A 22,560-nucleotide genomic window follows, 5' to 3' on the forward strand; every position below is an offset into this window, starting at 1 on the left:
CTCTGGGCAGCAGAGCTGGGAGCCCTGGCTTCATGATCGGCTTCTGCCCAAGCTCGTAGCCCTCCCGCCCCGCCACCTCTGTGTGGTGGAGGTAGGACCAGAGGAGGAGGAGGAGGAGGAGGAGGAGAGGAGGGAGGGCGGGGGTCCGGCCCGGCCCTGAGCTGCCGTGAGGGCTCTTCGGGCCGGGACGCTTGGAGGGCTTCTCGCTCCACATCCCCTACCCCGGCCCCAGTCCTGCCTCGTCCCTTCACCTGGCGCCCTACCTGCAGCCGCCGCTGCTCTCGGGGGAGGGGTCCCCCAGCTTCTGCGGAGCCGCATGAACAATAGGCAGCGGCGGCTCCTGCGCTCCATGGATCTCCCGCTCCATGGATCCCTCCCGCGCGCTTCTCGGCTGCCTGGCGAGCGCCGCTGCCGCCGCCCCGCCCGGGGAGAACGGAGCCGGGGCCGGGGCCGAGGAGGAGGGGGAGGAGGAGGAGGAGGAGGGGGCGGCGGCCGTGGCCGTGGCCGTGGCGGCAGCGGCAGCGGCAGCGGAGGAGCTGGGCTCCGAGCCCCCGCTGCCCTTCTGGACCGCCGTGTTCGACTACGAGGCTGCCGGCGAGGACGAGCTGACCCTGCGGCCGGGCGATGTGGTGGAGGTGCTGTCCAAGGACTCGCAGGTGTCCGGCGACGAGGGCTGGTGGACCGGGCAGCTGAATCAGCGGGTGGGCATCTTCCCCAGCAACTACGTGACCCCTCGGAGCGCCTTCTCCAGCCGCTGCCAGCCCGCTGGGGAAGACCCCAGCTGCTACCCAGCCATCCACTGTAAGGGCAAGGCGAGCCAGGCGGTGCAGAGAGGAGGGTTGGGGGTGCCCCGGTGGGGGTCGGGGGGGGGGCTGGCTCTGGTCGGGGTTTGGGGGCAGGAAGGTTGTTGGGGGGGGGGGACCCATGGGAAAGCGGGTAGCCGGTGCGCGCTTGCGCTGGATGCAGGGGTTTGGTAGTGCCACAGAGAAGAGCCGTGGTGCGCAGGCCGATCCTCGAATCAAAGGCTTTGGGCCTTCTCAGTTTTGACAGGAATACCACCTACTGCGATTTGCCCCCCACAGAGTCAAGTCTCAGCTCGAGGAGCCCCTCACCCTCTTCTGTGCCAATGAAGGCTCATAGAAACGACATAGGTGTTTCTAAAAGTAACCTGAGAGGGTTTATGCAGTACACCACTCCTTTTACAAACACTGAAACGCCGTTTAAAACGACTTGCCTAAGGTCACAAAGCTTCTAATAGAATCAGTGTTCTTTTCATCAATATTGTGAGGATCTTAGTTATCAGATCCTTTAGCCTCTTTTCCTCCTTCACCCTGCACAGGCATTTGCTAAAGGCAAGATTGGGGAGTTCAAGACAGGGCTGAGTTGTAAAGTTCGATGAACTTCAAATTTTCTCAAAACTGAAATTTCTGTGATATTGTATAGTTTTCTTGGCTCATATCTACACTGATGAAGTTATACCTTTAGGGACTTCACTGTGTGAATGATGTCCCAAGAAGTGGTGAGTTGGGAGAGAGAAACTGGATCTGAAGTACAAAGTTCATTGCCTGAATTCTAGTTCTTTAGCTCACTTGCTGTTTCATGTTTTTTTTTTAACTTGCTGTTTAAAGAACCTTTAGAAATATTTCTTGCTCTGTCTACAGTGATACTTATTTTTAAAACTTGTTTTGATTGACAGACCATGCTCAGTAGTCTCCCATAGTATTCTTCTCTCTGTCTGGAATCTTCCAGTGATCCTCAATCCTTTCCCCACATCTAATAAGGAAATCTCATTAAATAACAGGGACCTAAATTACCATTCGAATCTCAGCCAATGTTAGTCATTTCTAAAGGTCAGAAAAACAAAATTACATGATTTTTTAAATCTCAAATTCTCCTTTGTATGCCTAGACTTTTTCAAAAAGATGATGAGACCTAGGTTGAAATACCACTTCTGATACTTATTACCTTGGTGGTTTGGGGCAAGTCACAATCGTTTGTGCTATCATTTTCCTTATTTGTAAAGAAAAATAATCACAGAGTCGGATTAGATAGCTTTTAAGGTACCTTCAAGATATAAACCAAGTACTGAATATTTTTACTTCTTACCAGCATTTATACCAATTTCATATCCCAGTTGACCTTTAAAACAAAAAGAAAACACAGGTTCCTAGCAAGAATGTTGTTATCAGTACTTAAATGTTCAGTGTTTAACTTCTTCTCTATTGTGAAACTGCTCTTAACTTGTAACTTATTTCCACAAAAGCACTTTATAGTTCATTCTATATTATATTTCTACCTTATATCATGTAGAAATTTATAACAAAATTGGATATCTTTCTTTTTCTAGTTCTTTTTGCCCATAATTTTGGATCCCCATAGTTCTAACCTTGCCCTCCATTAATTCATTGAATTTAGAACTGCATATGACTACATGTTGATCTTTTTAATTTTTGGACTTTGAAGAGAACTCTTATAAATCATGTAGTTAGGGGCAAACTTGGTGATATGACAGAGAAAGAAGTAAATGGTAATTTTAATGATTCAATTAAATCAGAGTCTGATATTTTCTGCCAGTGAAATCTTTGATCTTTATTCAAAGGGTCTGCCTAAAATTAGGGTAGAGAGAATTTAGCATCCAACATAATGCCTGACTCATAGACTCAAAGTTTAATTGAATTAAGTTCTTGATAAAAGCATTTTGAATTGAGTATTTAGTAGATACTGAAAAGTGTCTTCCATTCTATGACTTCTGAAAAGTGTTACAGTGGTCTGGACTGGATGTATATGAAGATAAAAATGATTCTGAGCTTTATGAACCAGGTAGATTGATATTTCCCATTTTAGGAGCTTCTCCTTTTCTAAAGGTAGAAGAGCCACATTTAGGTCTTTTAAGATTCTCCTGGGTTAGAACTGATTGAGCTTCTGTAATGAAGAAAAAAACAGAAAATAAAAGTAATCCTCATACAAAGATGGAAAGAAGTGACTTTGTTCAGTGGACTTTGAGTAATGTTGCTGGAATTGATACTTTTAGAGACTGAAGTCATCTAGTGCCAGAAAAGACCCCTGTGAATTCTTTCCTTTGGTCCTTATCATGATTGTGGAGATTGCTAGCAGGAGGGCCTTTTGTCCTTTGGAAGTTATTAGTCCCACCAGCTGTCTGGGTGGTCATTTAGGGTTATATAGAAAATGAAAATGGACATCTTTGTCATCAGAGACCCTGGAAAGGGATAGAACTACTAATAATAATGTCTTTGAACTACCTACCCTAGTCCCTCCAAATTTCCTCTGGGAATGTGTATATTTGTTTGAATTCTAAAAGCATTATATGTAGGGCCTTAAAGAACTTCATGTGAAGAACTATACATTTTACTTTTAAATGTTGGTGTTTTAAAATGAAATTTTCTCATCATCAAGCTCTATTCAAATAAAAATAATAAGAATACACCAAATTTTGTTTCACCAAAAAATTCAATCCAACAAATATCTATTGTTATTGAAAAGTAGTTATTATACTTTGTGCAAAAGCAGTGTGCTGGTTCCTAGGGATGCAAAAGCAAAAAACAAAAAACACAAAGCAATTCTTACTCTAAATGAGTTTATATTGATTGGGATACAACATAGGTGTGAGTATATGTGAATTCTTATACAATGTATAGGAAAGTACACAAATAATTTCAAGAAAGAGAAAGAGAATGACCAGAGAGATGAGGAAAGGTCTTTTATGGCAACTGCACTGTGCTTTGAAGGAAAGTCAGGATTGTGACAAGCTGAGGTTAGGAGGAAATACAGTTATGTTAGTATATGTGTATATATCACATAAAGGAAAGCAGCTAGCTAGTAGGGTGATTTGATTGAAACAGTCTGGAGAGGTGAATAATATGAAATAACCCTAGATATAGTTAGGAACCAAATTGTGGAGGGTTTTGAGGAATTTTATATTGCCTAAGGTCACACAGCTAGGTAATTATTATATGTCTGAGGTCAAATTTGAACTCAGGTCCTCCTGACTCCAGGGCCAGTGCTCTATCCACTGAGCCACCTAGCTGCCCCTGAAATGTTGAGGATTTTTGAGGAGGCAGGTGACATGATCAAAATTGAATTTTAATAATATTTAGCAGATGTATGAAGATAGTTTGGAGAGGGAAGACACTAGAGGTAGAAAGATTGATTTTAAGGGATTATTGTTGATAATTAGGAGACTATTGATAATATCATGTACATTAATATATCACTTTTAACTTTGTGGAGTGTGCTTCTTTCACATATAATAAGTTTTTATCTTAATTGTAGTCAGCATAAGTAATTGAGTTTGGCTTATCAATGGAGCTTATCAATTTTTTTTCTCATTCTTTAGAGTAAAAAAAACTTTTGTTTACATTGTATATTATTGGGTAGCATAGTCCAGTGGAGTAGATTTTTTCTGTCTAGAAATGCTTTTATTTTTCTATCAAGAAGAATATATATTATTTGCTAATTTATATCACTATTACTGGATGAGTAGAAAGCAAAAGGGAGGTTCCAATGTCCTTTAGAGTTTAATGAGTATCCTTAACTTTGAGTATTCTGGGGGATTTGCAGCTCATTTGTGCTGAGCATACTGAAATGTGCTTATATTATTGCACAGGATATGAGAGATAGGAAGTATGACCCCAAAGTGAAACAAATATGGTTTTTGTTTTATGAAAGTTTACTGAGCTGTATCTTGGACTGAAAACTTCATGACCTGATTTTTGTTTAAAATTGGCATTAATTTTTACAGGAGCAGAGAAGAAAAATTAGTTTCATGATGAATAAGGGGGGAAAACCCCACCATTATGGTGTCTTCTCAGAAAAATCATTCTTCAGTGTTATTATTTTCCATACGTTTTGTATGTAGACATCAACCTCAAATATATACTGAAAATATATAGTTTCCATAAAGTTGAAACAAAAAAAACTAAGGTTTTATATAACTAAAGAGATCTTTATCTTATTTTTCCTTTTACCCCCTTCTTTTTCTTCCATCTTCCTGAGTGATGGAATCAGAGGGAGCTGTTCCTTCAGCACCTTGGATTCAGTGTCGTAAGACCCTAATTTTAGAGCTGGAAGGGTCTTCAGAGGCCACTGAGTACAAATCTTTCATCTTACATATGGTGAACTTGAGACCCAGGAAAGCTAAATGACTTTCTCACACAGGTAGCAATTCTCAGAAATCAGATCTGAATCTGGGAGATCTTCCAATTCACCACCTTGTCTGTCAGCATTGATTCATATAAGTATACTTTGAGCACAATTATCAAAGTATACTTATGTGAATCTTATACATACACACACATATACTCACAAATACTTATATGTGTTAGACACAATGACAGATACAAGAAAAGCCTAATGTATAATTCTTGCCCTCAAAAGAAGTATCACCTAATTGGGAAAACATGACATTTACACAAAATTCCATTCAACAAACATTTCATAATTGAGTACAATATGTAAGCAACAATGCTAATCCCTAGGAGCATGAAGACAAAAAGCAAAACCAAATGCCCCTGCCCTCAATGAACTTATCATTTTAGCAGAGAAGAGAAAAAATGAGATAGATGACTGTAAGGAAAATTAGAAAATGATTACATACACAAATGGGATCACACAGAACCTTCAACAGCAGAGGAAGGGAGACATGGTATGATCTTAAGTGCTATGTGATCAGTCAATTGAAGGGAAGGAAGATTTATCACATTTCATAGCCAATACCATACCATAGCCAATCATGGGGCTTGTCTTAACTATATAATCACATCTACCTATATACCCCAACACTACCCTAATCTGACCTCTCCCTCTGTTATAAAATTCCCAATCTCTCCCATTTTAGATCCTTCAGGGCAGTTATATAAGCACTACCAGGTATCTAGAGCACAGCTGCCTTTGATAAAATTTTGTCTTTCTAAATAGCAATCAATCAACAAACATTTGTTAAATGTCTTCTATGTACCAGGCACCATTCTGGTTGCTGGGAATACAAATGCAAAGACTGAAATGATACCTAAATGACGGAATTTACATGAATAGGGAGAAAACATGTGTTCATATATGTGTATGTATGTGCACATGCACACATGCTTGTATATGCAGTGTACTGAAATACTATACAGACAACAAATACAAAGTATTAAAATACAAGGGCACTAGCAATTAAAGACATCACCTGAGTATTGAAGGAAAAGAGGGCAACTATCCAGTACAGATGAGGCTATCCATGGTGGATAGCCAATATAAAGGTGTAAAATGGAAAGAAGGACTGTTCTGAGGAAGAGAAAGAAAGCTAGTTAGTTGGATCTCAGACTGTGGTATGGAGAAATGTCCAATGAGGCTGGAAAAATAGATTGAGACTAGGATGTGAAGGACTCTCAAAGCTTTTATATTTTATTGTATAGGCAACTGGGAGTATTGCAATTTGCTGAGCAAGGTAGTAATATGGGTAGATCTGTGCTTAAGGAAAATACTTTGGGGAGAGTGTATTTTGGAATGGAGTGGGGAGAAACTCAAGGCAGTGAAACCTGTTTGGAGGTTGTTGCAATCATCTAGAAGAGAGTTGTTGAAGACCTGAACTAAGGAGGTATGAGTAGAAAGGAGAGGTCAGATTCTAGTGGTAGAAATGGTGTAATTTGGCAATTGATCAGAAGGAAGTGAAGGAGAGTGACCAAAGATAATACCAAGGTTACAAACTTAAGAGACTTGGAGAATGTTGGTATATTTAGCAGAAATAGGGAAGTTTGAAAGAGGGTAAGGTTTGGGGAAAATGTGTTCGGTTTTGGTCACATTTGTTATGTAGAACAGAGATTGGCAATTACACCTGGACAGCCTGTCTGTGAATTAAGAATAATTTTTACATTTTTAAATATGAAAAGCAGATGCACTGTAGTTTAATAAAAACTGTTTTGAGTATGAGATGTCTCTGGGACAAATAGTTTAAATGTTCAGTAGGCAGTTGGTAATGAAAAGCTGAAGCTTAGATAAGAGATTGGGACAGCATTTATAGATCTGTGAGTCATCTGCATGGAGATGACAATTAAACTCTTAGAAATTTCTAAGATTACCAAGATGAGAAGGGGGCCAAGACAAAACCTTCAGGGAAAATCTATAACTGGGGGGGGCATGATATAGATGATGAGCTACAAAGGAAATAGAGGGAGAAATGATGAGAGAGATAGAAGAACCAGGAGTAGTTTTACAAAAATAGAGAAAAGAATATTTGCAGGTTACTTTAGTCAAAGATAGGTTGAGAAGGAGAAGGGGGGGGAAGATTATTAGATTTGGCAGTCAAGGAATTGATGATAACTTTAAAAAACAGTTGAATGGAGATGTTAGATGTTAGAACCCAGATTGCAAAGGGTTAAGGAGTGAGTGAGGAAAAAAGGAAGTGGAAGCTGGGAATCTAGATAACTTTTTCTAGGATTGGCTTAGAAAAGGAGAGAAGTAGGAAGTACTTTAAACTGATGATAAATCTAGTGAAGGTTGTTTAAGAATGGGGGAGATGTGGGAATATTTGAGGACAGTAGAGAAGGAACCAGGAGATAGGGAGCTGAAAATTTAGTAGAGAAGGAATAAATGAGGTTGGATTCTTCTGAAGAATATGAGAGGAACAAGTGGATTGAGAGTGGTCTCAAGTGCACAAGTAGAAGAGTTGGAAGGTCACCTTGATGTCAGATTTGGGGCAAGGAGGAGAGAATGGGGAATGTCAAGGGGTTTTGAGGAGAGGGAACTCATACAGAATGGCCTCAGTTTTCTTAGTAAAGTGTCATAGTTCTCAGCTGAGAGAAGGGGCAGGGAAAGGTGGGAGGCCTGATGAGGATAGAGAAGGTTTGAAATTACTTTTGTGGGAAATGAGATAGGGATTCAATAAGAAAGGGGGGAAAAAAGAACTACCTTTTTGCAGAGGGGTAGTTGACTTTAGAAAATGCATTTATAATGTGCCCAGCTGAAAATTAAAAAAAAGGTCAATAGGGATCTTTTCCTTTTGCTTTTTTTTAAAAATAAGGTTAAGAACTTTAAGCATTTGTCTCTTCTTCTGGATGAGGAATGCTATCTTTGTTAAATATTGAAAATGTCACCTAACTTTTATATTAAGAGTTGTTTTTGCATGAACTCTACTGTATGACAAAATTAAGATGAAAGGAAGGCAATGGTAGGAAATGAGAGCTATACCTTAAGCAAGGGAAGATGATTTATATATAATCTTTGAAAATCATCAGTAATTGGAACCAAAGAGACAATCCCAATTGAATACTAAAGTTCTTCCTGACAGATTGACCAGAAGGGAATGATGTAGGTATATAGGTCATCTGTCAAGTCACCTTGGAATAATTCTGAATTTGATCTTAATTTTTTTAATTTTAAGAGATTTTGTATCTGATCTTTGCATTTATTTTGTCTTTATTTATTGGTTATCTTTGCAGAGTTGAATTCAATAATTTTCTAATATAGGAAGCCTCAAAGATAACTAATAAGATCATGGATTTAGAGCTGGAAGGGACCTATAAGATCATCTGGTCTAATTTTGTGTAAATGTTATATTTTCCCTGTTAGGTGATCTTTCTTTTGAGGGCAAGCATTATGAATTAAACTTTTCTTGTACCTGTCATTGTGTCTAAATTATTTTATTTCTAAGTAAATTGAAACTGAGAAATATTAAGAGACTCTCTCATGTTCACCAGTTATTTCGGAGTTAGGACTTGAACCCAGGTTTTCTGACTCCAAATGCAATGTTCCTTCCACTATCCTGTCAGTATTTTATAAACTGTAGAGCATGATGGAAAAATGAACTATTATTTTTTCTTAGCCCCCGACTTTATATGTGGTATTCAACAAATATCACTCTCACTCCAAATTTTGCTATTTAAGCTTTTCTTTTTATTGTGGCAGCATTTTATTTGCAAATCTTTTTTAGAGCTAACAGGATTACTATGGAGTAAAAGAAGATGATAATGATGGTAGTGATGATTTATAATAATATATATTTGTATATATGTATCTTTGCATATAGACATTTATTAGTTTACAAAATATTTTATACACTTTCATTGAACTTTACAACAGCTCTGTAAGTTGGGTACTTTAGGCATTATTCTCATTTTACTGATGGAGAGGAGAAACTCAGCCTGAGAAATGAAATGATTTGTCCATGGTCACATAATTAAGAATATCAGAAGCAGGATCTGAAACCAGATCTTCTTGATTATCCACAATACCACAATGCTTCTCATTTGATTTCTTCAAGAGCCCTGAAAGGAAGGTATTGTTTTTATCCCCAATTGATAGATAGGGAGAGGTTTGGAAAATTGCCCAGTAATTCTTAGGTATCTAAGGTAAATTTGAATTCATGTCTTTGCTCCTGACCCATCCAATATACTTCTGAGAGCCACTTCTAAATCTTTAATCTCATTAATTATGCTGGATACCTCAAAATTAATATATTCAGCTCTACACGGGTAAGCAGTGAGTTAGGACTTCTTATAATTAAGTGGAATTTGTATTATTCCAATTCTTTGTAGTGATTATCTTAGATATGAATACTGTGTAATAAGTGTAAGGCTGTGCATTAAGGTTTTAGTTGGCCCCTGCAACCACCAACTCTGTAAGACCATTTGCAGCAGCTTGGCAAATAGCCACATCAGCTACTCACTAAGAGAGAAGAACTGCATAGGCAGCAACAGAGGGAGAAAATTATGCTGATTCCCTTTATTTGATTGTCCCTAAACTCACCATGGAGGATGAGCTAAATTTAAAGCCATTGGAGGGTCTTAGAATACATACATATATTTATGGGTGTGTACATATATTGATATATATGCTTGTACATGCACACATGCATGTATTTATGTATGTATGTTTATATACATATACAGAGATAGAGGGTGGGAGGGAGAGACCCTTCCTTCTTGCCTCGTTCCTTGGAATCCTTACTTTATGAACTTTAAATCTCTAGAGATTTGTTATCATTGTCATTGTCATCATCATCATCATCATCATCATCATGACCATCTTCCTTTTCCTCTTCTTCCAACTAATCATCATCATCATTCTGTTACTTCTGATTATTATGATTACTTATTCTGTTTACCCTTCATCTTGCTTAGATTGAGCAATGACTCTTTTTTTTTTTTTTTTTTACCGGGAAGCCCATTGCTCTCTGTTTAGCAGCAGGTATTAAATATTAATTCACATAACCAAATCAAAAGGAAGAGTTGATCAGACAAAGAAGTTTACATTTTGGCTGAGAAAGTATGATGGGACATTTTTAATTGTAACTCCTGGAATGTCCTCCCTCAAATCCAGATACTAATAAGTTTTTCCTTATTCCTTCCTTCAAGAGGCATTGCACTTGCATTTTTTTTGTATGCCCTTATTTTTATGTACATGTTTCCCGTGATAAAATGTAAACTCCCTGAGAGCAGAGTTTTCTTAGCTTTTGCCTTTCTATCCCTAGTGCCTTCAAAATACTTGTTCATATATTCCATAATTTGAAACTCAACATGACTGAAACAGAGCTCATTATTACCTCCCTTAAGATGTAGTGGCTAGATAGCTTGCCTTGTATTCAAGAAGTCTTAGATTCAGTCCTGCTTCTGAAACATTTTGGCTATTTGTCCCTACTCAATGTATTTAATTTTTTAATGATATAATTAACTCTTAAGACTATAAGTTGCAGATTTGCATTGATAGAGGGAATTTCCTCTTTGAAGTTTCCCTGTATCAATGAAAACAGATCCAAACTTTATCAACCTTTCCTTCCCTTTCTTTCATCCCACCTTGGATTCATTTCTTTTCCAGATTTCCTTATTTCTATTGAGAGCATCACCATCCTTTCAAATGCCTCAGAGTCTTCCTCAAATCTTCCCTCACTTCACCCTCAATGTTCAACCAGTTGTCAAGTCTTGCCAGTTCTACTTTCACAATAATTCTCCCATATGTTCAATATTCTCCACTCAGCTAGTTATCATGGTAACTCAGGCCCTCATCATCACTCTTCTGGACTATTGCAAACAACTTTCTAATTGTCTCCTGTGCTTCCATTTTCTCTTATTTTTGAAACAATCTTTCTAAAACTCGTGTTGGACCATGTTTACTTACCTGCATGGTAGTTTTCTGTTGCTTCTAACATAAAATATGAACTCCTCAGTCTGAAGTTTATTTCTTTATATTTTGAGAAAATAATACTTTTAATTTTTTCCTAGTTACACATAAAGACAATTTTTTTAAGGTGGTAGAGTGAACAGAACATTGACCATGTAGTCAGGAGGACCTGGTTTCAAATGTGACCTCAAATAATTAATAGTTGCCTAGCTGTGTGACCTTGGGCAACTCAACCCCATTGCTTTGCAAAAACCAAAAAAAGGACACTTTTTAAACAATTAAAAAATTTTTGAGTTACATATTTTTCCTTCCTTCCCTCATCTGCCCTTCCCCTCAGATGGTAAGCAATTTTATATAGAATATTAAATTGTGTAGTCATGCAAAACATATTTCCATATTACTCATGTTATGAAGGAAGGTGCAGACAAAAAAATAAACCCACAAAAAATTAAAGAATGTGAATAATCTTATGCTTTTGATCTTCAGCCTGACATTTAAAGTTCTTTATAATATGGCTTCAATTTGCTTTGTTCAGGCATATTACACATTATTTCCATTCATATAGTTAATATTTCAACAAAATGACCTGCATGCAATTTCCCAAACTCAACATTACATCCCCCCATCTTTGTTTCTCTACATAGGTTGTCACTTATTCCTGAAGAACCCTCTCTCTCCTTGTACCTCCCCAATTACTTCAAGGCTCAGTTCATATATCATCTCCTATGGAAAGACTTTTTCTGAACTTCTAAGTTGTCAGGACCTTCTCCTTCTAAAATTATCTTGTATATACATCCATTTCCATGTAGTATCTTTTCCTTTCCCAATTCCCCAATAGAAAATAATCTCTTTAAGGGCAGGAATTGTTTTTATTTTTTTATAATTTGCTTTTATGTTCCAAGTATGTAGTACAATATTTTACAAGTAATTAATAAAGGTTGTTTGGTTTTATTGAATTTAAACTAAGTTCTTGCTCCTTCCTTCCTTACCCCCAATTTGTCTTGTTTGAAGCCTGAGTACATCTTTTATGTGTAATTATTATGTGCTGGTTTTTCTTTAAAAATATCTTACTGTGAGGTAGAGTTTATATGGCAGTCACCAACCTTAGTTCATGCTTTCAGCTCTGAACAACCATTAATTCATCCTGGGCAGCTAGGTGGCACAATGAATAGAGCAGTGACCTTGAAGTCAGGAGGACAGGAATTTGAATCCAGCCTCAGACACTTGATATTTACTAGCTGTGTGACCTTGGGCAAATCACTTAACTCTGATTGCCTCACATCCAGGATGATCTCCAGTCATCTTGATTCATATCTAGCCACTGGATCCAGATGACTCTGGGGAGAAAGTGAGATTGGTGACTTAGCATAGCTCTCCCCCTTCCCCCAAATCATGGCATCACCTCCCTCATGTCATGAAAGAAGACCATGTCATGGTCTTCTTTGAGAATGGTGGACAAGTATCAACATAATTCATCCCAAATGAAGCTGATCTCAGAAGGAAACTGGGTTTTTAAAGAAGAATCCGGGGTTCTTGTGAATTTTAAAACTGAATTGAATGGAGGGCACTAGTAACACAGGTTGTTACTGGCATATGAATTTTTACATTAAATTTTAGAATTGCCTTAGCTGTTTTTTTCCCCCATAGATCTTTGTTGAAATGAGCAATAATGGCAAAAATCTCCATGATTAAAATCAATGGTCTCTCTATATATTGACGATTCAGTGATTTATTCCAGAATGATTTTGACTTAATGCCTCTGTCTCTTCTCTCCTCCTTACTCAGTATTAGAGATTGACTTTGCAGAGCTGACCCTGGAAGAGATCATTGGCATTGGGGGTTTTGGAAAGGTGTATCGAGCTTTTTGGTCTGGAGAAGAAGTTGCTGTGAAAGCTGCCCGCCATGACCCTGATGAAGACATCAGTCAGACAATAGAAAATGTTCGTCAGGAAGCCAAACTTTTTGCTATGCTAAAGCACCCTAACATCATTGCTCTGAGGGGTGTGTGTCTGAAAGAACCCAATCTCTGTTTGATCATGGAATTTGCCCGTGGTGGGTCCTTAAATCGAGTGTTATCAGGGAAGAGGATCCCTCCTGACATATTGGTGAACTGGGCTGTGCAGATTGCTAAGGGGATGAACTACCTGCATGATGAAGCGATTGTCCCCATCATCCATCGGGACCTCAAATCCAGCAACAGTGAGTCTGGCAGAAGGGTGGGTGAAAGGAAATTCGTGGAGTCAGATGATAGCCATGGTTAAAATGGATTCTGAATATATTTGTGATTTACAAATGTGCTCTATTCTTTCCTGATACTCAAGCGGTGCATTGCATGTATATGGCATTGAATTTGTTGCTGAGATTCTAAAATTTGTCACTCTTTCCTTTGAGGTCCTAGCTTGATGAATTTAAGACTGGGAATATCCTTCTATTGAGTTTTATCTTTATTTTCAAACTCATTTACATATAACCTTTTCCTTACAACAATACTGGGAGTTAGATATCTACAAATTGAATGTGGATCATAGATTTAGAGTTGAAAGGGATGACAGAAAATGTCTGGTTCAACCCCCTCATTAAGCCCAAGAGGGCATAAATGATTTACCTAGCCTTGCTCAGTCAATAGAAGTTTGGGGTGAGATTTGAACAAAGATCTTTGTGATTCCAAGTTCTTTACTCTATCCACTACACCATGTAATACAGAGGAAAAGATGCATTTCCCTCAACAGAGAATTGAGTTAATTTCTCAGGGAGATAACCCCAACAATTTTCCTTTTTAAGATCCAACTACTTTGATTATATCCAGAATTTGACTGCCTAAAAAATCACTGTAGAAGATTTATTTCTTGTTAATATTGGCATTGTTGAGATACCTTTTTTCTTTACCTGCCAATATCATAAATATGAAAAATATTGAAATTAGAGGATGAAGCAATAATTTAATTTATGTGCAATAAAAAGTTTTCCTTTCTTTTCTCTCAGCATGTCAGTGGTTTCTTTTCTCTAGAATTACCTGAAAAAATTTTCAAATTCTTGAGAGATCAATTGAAAATTGCCCCAGAGACCTTTGTAAAGAGTCCTGATGTCTAGTGGACTTATTTTCTGATGAGACAAGGAAAGAAACTCCTGTCTGACACATATAATGTTATATGTGGCTGCAGAATTGAGTTTTAAAATTTTAAATTCACCCTTGTTTTGTTGTGAGTTGTTAGACAAATCATCTAACCTCCCTGTGCCTCAGTTACCCTATTTAAAAGGTCAGATATTAATATGTTCCTCTCAAGGGGATTTTAATAATTAAGAATTTGCCCGTTGGATGTTTTAAGATCTTTGGAATTAAGTCATAATTTGGAGCTATAAATATAAGGTATAATTATGATAAAATTTATGCTTAGGAACCTAGGCTGTTGTAAAGATGAAATCACCCTGTGGGTGGTTCCATTCTTCTTTAGGCAATTGTGAGAATCCTGCTGTCTTTTTTTTTAGCCAGGAGACTTATTACACTTGGAGCTAAAATTCTTGCTTTGTCCTTTGAGTGCCCGATTAATCTGAGAGTTGCCATTTGAGAAAGCATTAAGCTTCAGAGAAGTCAGACTTCAGTGTAATATAAAAGTGAACAGAAATTCAGGGCATTGCTTAATAAGTTCTGCTGACTTTGATTTTTAAAAAGTTGCCACTTAGGTTTTTGAAAATTTCATTTAGTTTTATTTGTCTGACTGATCAGTAATGTCAAGGTCCACAAGACTCCACAGTTTGAGTTGATGTTGTTGGCCATCAAAGGTCTCACCTGTGGATTGGGGGTATTTGGTGGCATTGGTGGGTAGGTAGGAAGGAAGCTTACCTCATAATTCAGCAAGGAATATTGAAAAAAGTCATTAGTATCATGCCAAGTTGTACTTACTCTTTTAGAAACTGTAGGTTAATCCTTCATCAATCATTTCCCCCCCTTGTCTGCATCTTTTTTGCTCTTTGTAGATTAAGGGAATTTATTTCTTTCCTTCAGTTTTGTTGAATGCTAAGATCTGCCAGGCTCTGGTCAAAGTCATTTGGGTCATCCCTTCAGAGATCCTGCTTCTTCCAACTGCCAAAGTGATTAGGGGGTTAAGCATGTATTTTGGGAAGGAGTAGAGGAGGTTATTGGTAAATAAGTATACATTGAAGAGATTTATTTGAAATGATGGCCTTTCCCTCTGCTTCCTTTTGCTTCATTACAAAAAAAAATCTTTTACTATTTTCTGATTGTACAAAGTGCTTTACATTCACTCTTCTGAAACTTTAAGATATCCTAATTTAGCCTTTGAGATCTGAATCAAGAGGCATAAAGGTTCAAAAAATGAGAGGGAATTAGAGTCTACAATCTTGGGTTCAGGTGAATTTTCTAATGGTATATGTAACCCACTACGACTCTATTTTTACCTGGACCTGTGGAATTACCTATCTTAAGTGTCTTAATGACTTATTTTTCAAAGTCTAGGTCTATTGTCATTGACTTTTACATTGCTATCTCTACCCAATTAGTACTGACAAGACAGATATGTCTTTTTTAACCATGCAAAAGAAGTACTGAAATAAGATTTTGTGGTACAAAAACTTAATCTTAGTCATTATGGGTGTTAGAGAATATAGGAATCCTGGAGGTGGTAGTTGTGGTAATAGTAGTTATAATATTATAAATATTTCCTATTTATATAATGTATTAGAATTTATAATATACTTGCTTCACATATCCCTGTTAAGGAGGTATTATGAGTATTAATATCCCCCTTTTATAGATGAATAGATTGACATTGATGGCATTGTAGTGACTTGTTTGATCATTATGGTAAGGATTTCAAATTCTGTGAACCTATTGTCAGAACTTTGATTAGAGCTTAATTCTTCTGATTCCAAGATAAATCTTATTTCCATAATATCACACTGCCTCTCAACTCTATAGGAAGATGGATATTCTTAGGGACCATCAGATTTTTCCCCCAAAATGAGACAGTAGATAGAGTGTTAAAGTTTGAATCAGAGTTGCCCAAGTTTGAATCCTGCCTCGGACACCTCTTAGTGTAATTGTAAACTCACATCATGTATTAAAGAATAGTCCTTTAGATTAAGTTTAATTAATTATACTGAATTCAGAATGATACATTCTTACCTGTGGCCATCCCAATGTTGTAGCTAGAAAAGTAAAGGTGGGGAAATAATTTCATTAGCATTTCTTAGGGAATCAGGCACGTTGTACATATTTGTTTTTTATGAGAAGTTGAATGCATTGGACCCCGAGTGTCAGCTCAGAGGGTTAAGATGTGGGATGTAGGTCTTTATTTGAGGCAAATTAGACATTAAAGGAATCATTAAGACTTGTCCTGAAGACCAATGACTGGAATACAACCATGGAAGAATATACCTAAAGAATAGGACAGGTTTTTTAAAAGAGGAAGATGAAGATTAGCAGTATATTTAGAATTTTTTGTATTTAACATTTGACATTTTCTTAATGCAACATACTTATGTGAAACTATCCAGAGAATCAGAGGAAAGAAGCATGGTGGATCATGTTTGGGTGAAGAGCATAAGAGGAGAAAACACTAATGATATAATCATTGAAGTATATATATTATAGACCACTTGAACAGAAAGAGAAAAGAGATGAGTAAAGATAAGAAAGGAGATTATAATCCTAGCATGAAGGCACAATGTAGTGAGGATGGGAGGACTTTAGTTATCCAGACATGAGTTAAAATTCTTATTCTGTTTTTTGTTTTGTTTTTGTTTTTGCAAGGCAATGGGGATAAGTGACTTTCCCAGGGTCATACAGTTAGGTAATTATTAAGTGACTAAGGCTGGATTTGAACTCAGACCCTGGGAAAGTACTCTATCCTCTGTACTACCTAGTTGCCCCCTAGAACTCTTTTTCTCTTGCAAAAAGCATAGCACCAAATAATTCATTGTGTGTTTGATTGATGAATTCAACCTTCCGAAGACATGAGAACTCATAGAAGGAAATTCTATTCTGAAGCTGATTCTTACCAAAGAGAAATTGGTCATGGAGTGGAAAAGATAAGAGCCATGGAGAGAAGTGCTAGTCACTATATCTTAGAATCTGTGATAGAATAGGAGAGAAAAGCAAGTGCACCTTTGATTTTGGGAGGAAAGTTTTTAAGGTTGAGTAAGAGTATGTAGGGGAAGACAATCTGAATGAGAAAGGAATCTCTTTAGAGTGAAATTTGGAAAACTAAAATAAGCACTTACTTTGTTTTGGTGCTAGAGAATATAAATACATGCAATCCTTACCTTCAAGGAGCTTATTGTCTAGTGAGGAAAGAAAGACTATAATAAAAACAGAAAACAGAGAGGGTGGGTTGAAGGAGGGAGAAGTTAGGTAGGAGCATGGGGGAACAAATTAGCAAAGTCAAGAGGAGAACCTGTGGACATAGCTGGTTGAACATTTTCAGAGTTACCTGGGTGGGGTGATCTTCTAGGGTGAGGAGACTGCTGTGCATGGAGGAGAAAATCTGGAAAATCAAGAGTGGACCTTGGAGAGGAATGTAGACTTTGTTAGACTTCAGCACTACAGAAAAGCACCAACCAATCAGAGAAAGAGGCCTCAGAGGTGACTGTTATTTACTTATGAGATTATTATCATTCATTACTTTAGCCCAGGAGTAGTTTTTTTGGGGGGAGAAGGGAATGGGCAGTGGAGGTTAAGTGACTTGTCCAGGGTTACAGAACTCGGTATCTAAGGCCAAATTTGAACTCAGGTCCTTTTGACTCCAGGGCAAGTGCTTTCACCACTGTGCTGAAACCTAGACATTCTTAAACCTGGGAACCTTGAACTTGTTAAAAAAAATTATAACTTTATCTCAATATAATTGTTTCCTTTGTCATCCTATGTATTTTATTTTATGCCTTTCATAGTATTATTTTGAGAAGGGGTTCATGATGATGATGATGATGATGATGATGATGATGATGTTTGTCTTTCATTCTTGAAGAAGATCTTGCCATGAGGGAGGTGATGTCATGACAAACATATGAATTGGATTTGAGTGAGGCGGTGCTGTGCTAAGTCATCAACCTTATTTTTTCCTCCAGAGCTATCTGGGTACAGTGGTCAGGACAACTGGAGATGATCCTGGTTGTGAGACAATCAGGATTAAGTGATTTGCCCAAGGTCACCTAGCCAGTAACTGTGAAGTGTCTGAGGTTGGATTTGAACTTCTGTCCTTCTGATTCTAAGGCCAATTCTCCATTCACTGCACCACCTAGCTGCCTAAAGGGGTTCTTAGGTTTTCCCGGATTGCTATTGGTCCAAAAATGATTCAGAACCCTTGACCTAAGGCCAGTTCAAAATGATTTAAAACTCAACTATAGTTAGATGCTCTACATAAGATTGGGCTTCTTAATTTAGAATCTGTGAACTATTTTTTTATAATCTATATATTTTATTTTATGTATTTAAAAATATTATTCTAGGGACAGTTAGATGGCACAGTAGCACCAACCTTGGAGTCAGGAGAACCTGAGTTCAAATGTGACTCAAACACCTGACAAACATTAACTGTATGACCCTGGGAAAGTCACTTAACCCTGATTGCTCTGTGTGTGTGTGTGTGTGTGTGTGTGTGTACTGTATACATACATAGATATAGATAGATGTAAAGATAGGTATCTACATCTACATCTACATCTATATATCTATATCATCTATATCTATACCATCTATATCTATCTCTATCTCTATCTCTCCATCTCTATCTCTATCTCTATATCATCTATATCTATGTCTATCTCTATTTCTCTATCATCTATCTCTATCTCTCTCTCTCTATATATCTATATCTCTCTCTATATCTCTCTATCTATATCTATCTATATCTAAATTCTGAAAATGGTGGCCTCAAGATGTCAACCAGAGAAACTTATGACATCAAAAAGAGGTTGAGAAGTCCAACTTTAGTGGATTTAGGTGAGGGATAGGCTTGGTTTATGGAAAAGGAATATGATCGATGTTGCTGTATCTCATTGTTATAAATTCCACATTTTTGCCTCATTGATTTCTCTTCCTATTCCTCCATCTGCTGACTGAATCAGCATGTGTTTTTGTTGTTGCTTTTTTAATTAACAAAATAGTTTTGGGCACCTTGGCTTTATCAGAAACTGGTAGCAGCTGACTGGCCAGCTTAATCTTTGTTGACAGTTTTGCAACTATTCTACTAGATGTTCAGGATATTTTAACTAGAACTCAATTGGCATCAAGATGGACCAGGCTGGACACATAGAGAGTGGGATAGATGATTAGGAGAGGTCTGAACAATAGTTAGTTGGAGGAATGCCAGGTAAATGGGTGAACAGCATAGAGGAATTATGGTAGCAAAGATCTAATTTTAGATCCAGTAAAGACTGGAAGACCAACAAGAAATGGCAGAAGGGGGTAGGGGTGAAAACAGGACAAGACCAGGTACTGGAAATGGAATTCAAGGTGGCTTAGTCATCAGGGAATAAGGAAAAAGTAGTTATTAGAGCTGACCTTAAGGTCGAGACCAGCTCTGCCATCTAGTAATACCTTGAGTTGTATTGGGAAGATGGGTGGATTTGTTAGATCCAAAGGATTAATCTATACAATATGGTTTCTTTCTATCAGCATATGTAAAGGGAATAATGATACTTCTACCTACTTCAAGTTTTTTTATATTATTAAATGAGATAATAAAGTGCTTTGTAAATCTTAAAGTATTGTATAAGTACAAAATCATCTCTACCTATTTTCACCTTCCTCCATCAGTGGGATCCTTACATATTTTCATTGTTCCTTCTTTTTTCCTCCCACCCTTCCTCTCTTCCTCCCTTCCTTCCTTTCCTTCCTTATTTCCCTCACTCTTTCCTTCCTTCCTTCCTTCCTTCCTTCCTTCCTTCCTTCCTTCCTTCCTTCCTTCCTTCCTTCCTTCATCAGGGTTATGACTTACTCATTAACAGCTAGTAAGTGTCAGGTATTTGAGGCTGGATTTGAAGTCAGATCCTCATGACTCCGGGGCTGTGCCCTGTCCATTGCATCACCAAACTGCCATTCACATTTGCTTTCTTTAGAAATACCAAAACTCCAAGTGATGCCAACTTTAAAGATAGCTGTTATGTTGCTCCAGCCTCAAAAGTTCAAAGGATACAGAGACAGAGCACCAAGAAAATTAAAAGGATTATTAGTGCCTTCAGACCTTGGAGACTTGCTCTTCTAAACCTTTTCTGCTTTGACATATCAGAGTGATCTAGGACAGCTTTCTTTTCTCTATCAAAGTATTTTCTAACCATTAACTTGATGGTTCACTATATTCTTTTCAGCTAGCTCAGGGTCTGGATTTTAATTAATCTAATTGAGATAGAGAGATGAAATGAACTAATTCAAAATGCTAGTGGATAATTCCTTACTGCTCTAATATTTCTGACTACACTAGGGATTCTTAACTTTTTTTGTGTGTCCCAGATCCCTGTGTGTGTGGATCTTATGTGAAGTCCAAAACATTCTCAGAATCATCATTACTTCCCACCCCCACCCCCTTTCTTTGATTCATTCTTTCCTTGGAGGCAATCAGAGTGAAGTGACTTAGCCAGGACCCTATAGCTAGTAAGTCTTTAAGGTCACTTTTGAACTCAGGTCCTTCTGATTCCAGGACTCATACTCTATCCACTGCTCCACCTAGATGCTTTAGAATCACATTTTTAAATTTGATATAATAAAATATTTAGGATTACAAAGGAAATCAATTATTTTGAAATACAAGTATAAAAGTATAAAACCAGTTCATACCCAGGAATTTTTTTTAAAGGGAGGAAAAAATGTCACTTCTAAGCTCTGTAAGTTTATTTCTTTACTTGGAATTATCCTTTCATTCCTTCTTTAGAAATAATCTCTGCTGCTTCCTAGTTGTGTGACCCTAGACAGATCACTTTACCACTCCAAACCTGTTTCTTCATTTAAAAAATGGTTAATATTTTTGGTGTGACTTCTGTACCTATCAATGAATATTTCAATTCCTCTATAACCTAATAAGTAAGTGATCTTTGAGAGTCACCAAGACCAAAAAATTATTCATCCTGTGGTCAACTTTGTAATGAGCCTCTCTCAATTTAAATAAACTGATCTTCAAAAAACAGATATACAGTCAGAGGCCAACTCTAATCCTCTTCCATTTTGTTAAAGTAAATTATTGAATTTTCAACCAGGGAAATCTATTTTGTTGATGTATAAATTTAAGAGAATAAAGGAAAAAATATTAAAAATATGAATTAAATTCAAAAGCATGTCATGCTTTTTTCCTCCTCTCTCCCCAAACTGATTGATAAACATTTACCAGCACACTCCATTGTCAAGCCTATTATTGTTTTATTCTACAGTTGGCTTTTGGGGAGTAGGATAGAGAATAACATAAAGTCCACTGGATTTAGAGTCTGAAGGTTTGAATCCTAGTTCTGACTTATTTTGTTATTGTTCAGTCATTTCAGTTGTGCCTGATTCTTTATGACCCCATTTGGAGTTTACTTGACATAGATACTAGAGTGGTCTGCCATTTTCTTCACCAGCTCATTTTTACAGATGAGGAAACTGACACAAACAAAGTTTAATGACTTGTCCAGGATCTCTTAGTATCTGATGCTAAGCGTTGGAGATACAAAAAGAGACACAAGACAGTCCCTCCTCTCATGGTACTTGCTACAAGCAAACAAATATACACAAACCGTATACAGAATAAATAGGAAATAATCAACAGAGAGAAGGTACCAGAATTAAGAGGGATTGGGAAAGGCTTCCTTTAAAAGATGGAATTTTAGCTGGGACTTAAAGGAAGCCAGGGTAGTAAGTAGATGAGGATAACAAGGGAGAACATCCCAAGCTTGGAGGACAGTGAGAGAAAATGCCTCAGCTGAGAAATGAGTGGCTTGTTCATGGAACAACCCGGAGGCCATTGTCATTTAATGAAAGAGTACTTGGCAGGGAGTAGCAAATAGTAAAGACTCTCCATTAAAGTTGGAAGTCATTTTGTTCCACCCTTAACAGAAGCTTGAATTTCCTTAAGAAGTGGTCCTGTGAAAAAAGGCAGAATCGAACTAGTGATCTCTAAGGACCTTTCTGCCATTTTGTGATTTACTTGGGGATGAACTGGATAGAGGGTGGAGGATGGACCAGGAATAGGGTCAGGAAGGATTTGATTCCTTTCAAATATGGGGCAGCTCTAGTATAGACCTTGGTCTTGTGTCAGTTTGAAAATTGCCTGGATCATTTATTAGTTGTGTGACCTTGGGCAAATCATTTAACTTCTCAATCTCTGTTTTCTTATCTATAAAACAAGCATAAATAACAACCTCTACCTCACAGGGTTGTTGTGAGGATCAAATGAGATAACATGTAAAGTACCTTGCAACCTTACAGCACTATGTAACTACTAGATGGCTATTATTTGTCTT

At 37.6% G+C, this 22,560-nt stretch overlaps 1 protein-coding gene across 1 annotated transcript in view; it reads left to right on the forward strand.

Annotated features, from left to right (window-relative positions):
• The first annotated feature begins 222 nt into the window (after window positions 1–222).
• The window catches only part of MAP3K9 (mitogen-activated protein kinase kinase kinase 9), a 118,835-nt gene continuing 96,497 nt past the window's right edge, over window positions 223–22,560 (forward strand). Inside the window, exons 1-2 of the mRNA XM_074235829.1 lie at window positions 223–801; window positions 12,901–13,314. Of these exons, the coding sequence (XP_074091930.1) occupies window positions 366–801; window positions 12,901–13,314 (850 nt within the window). The 5' untranslated portion in view covers window positions 223–365. The remainder of the gene's footprint in view (window positions 802–12,900; window positions 13,315–22,560) is intronic.

This window comes from Macrotis lagotis, chromosome 4 (genome assembly GCF_037893015.1).
Source record: "Macrotis lagotis isolate mMagLag1 chromosome 4, bilby.v1.9.chrom.fasta, whole genome shotgun sequence".
NCBI lineage: Eukaryota > Metazoa > Chordata > Mammalia > Peramelemorphia > Peramelidae > Macrotis > Macrotis lagotis.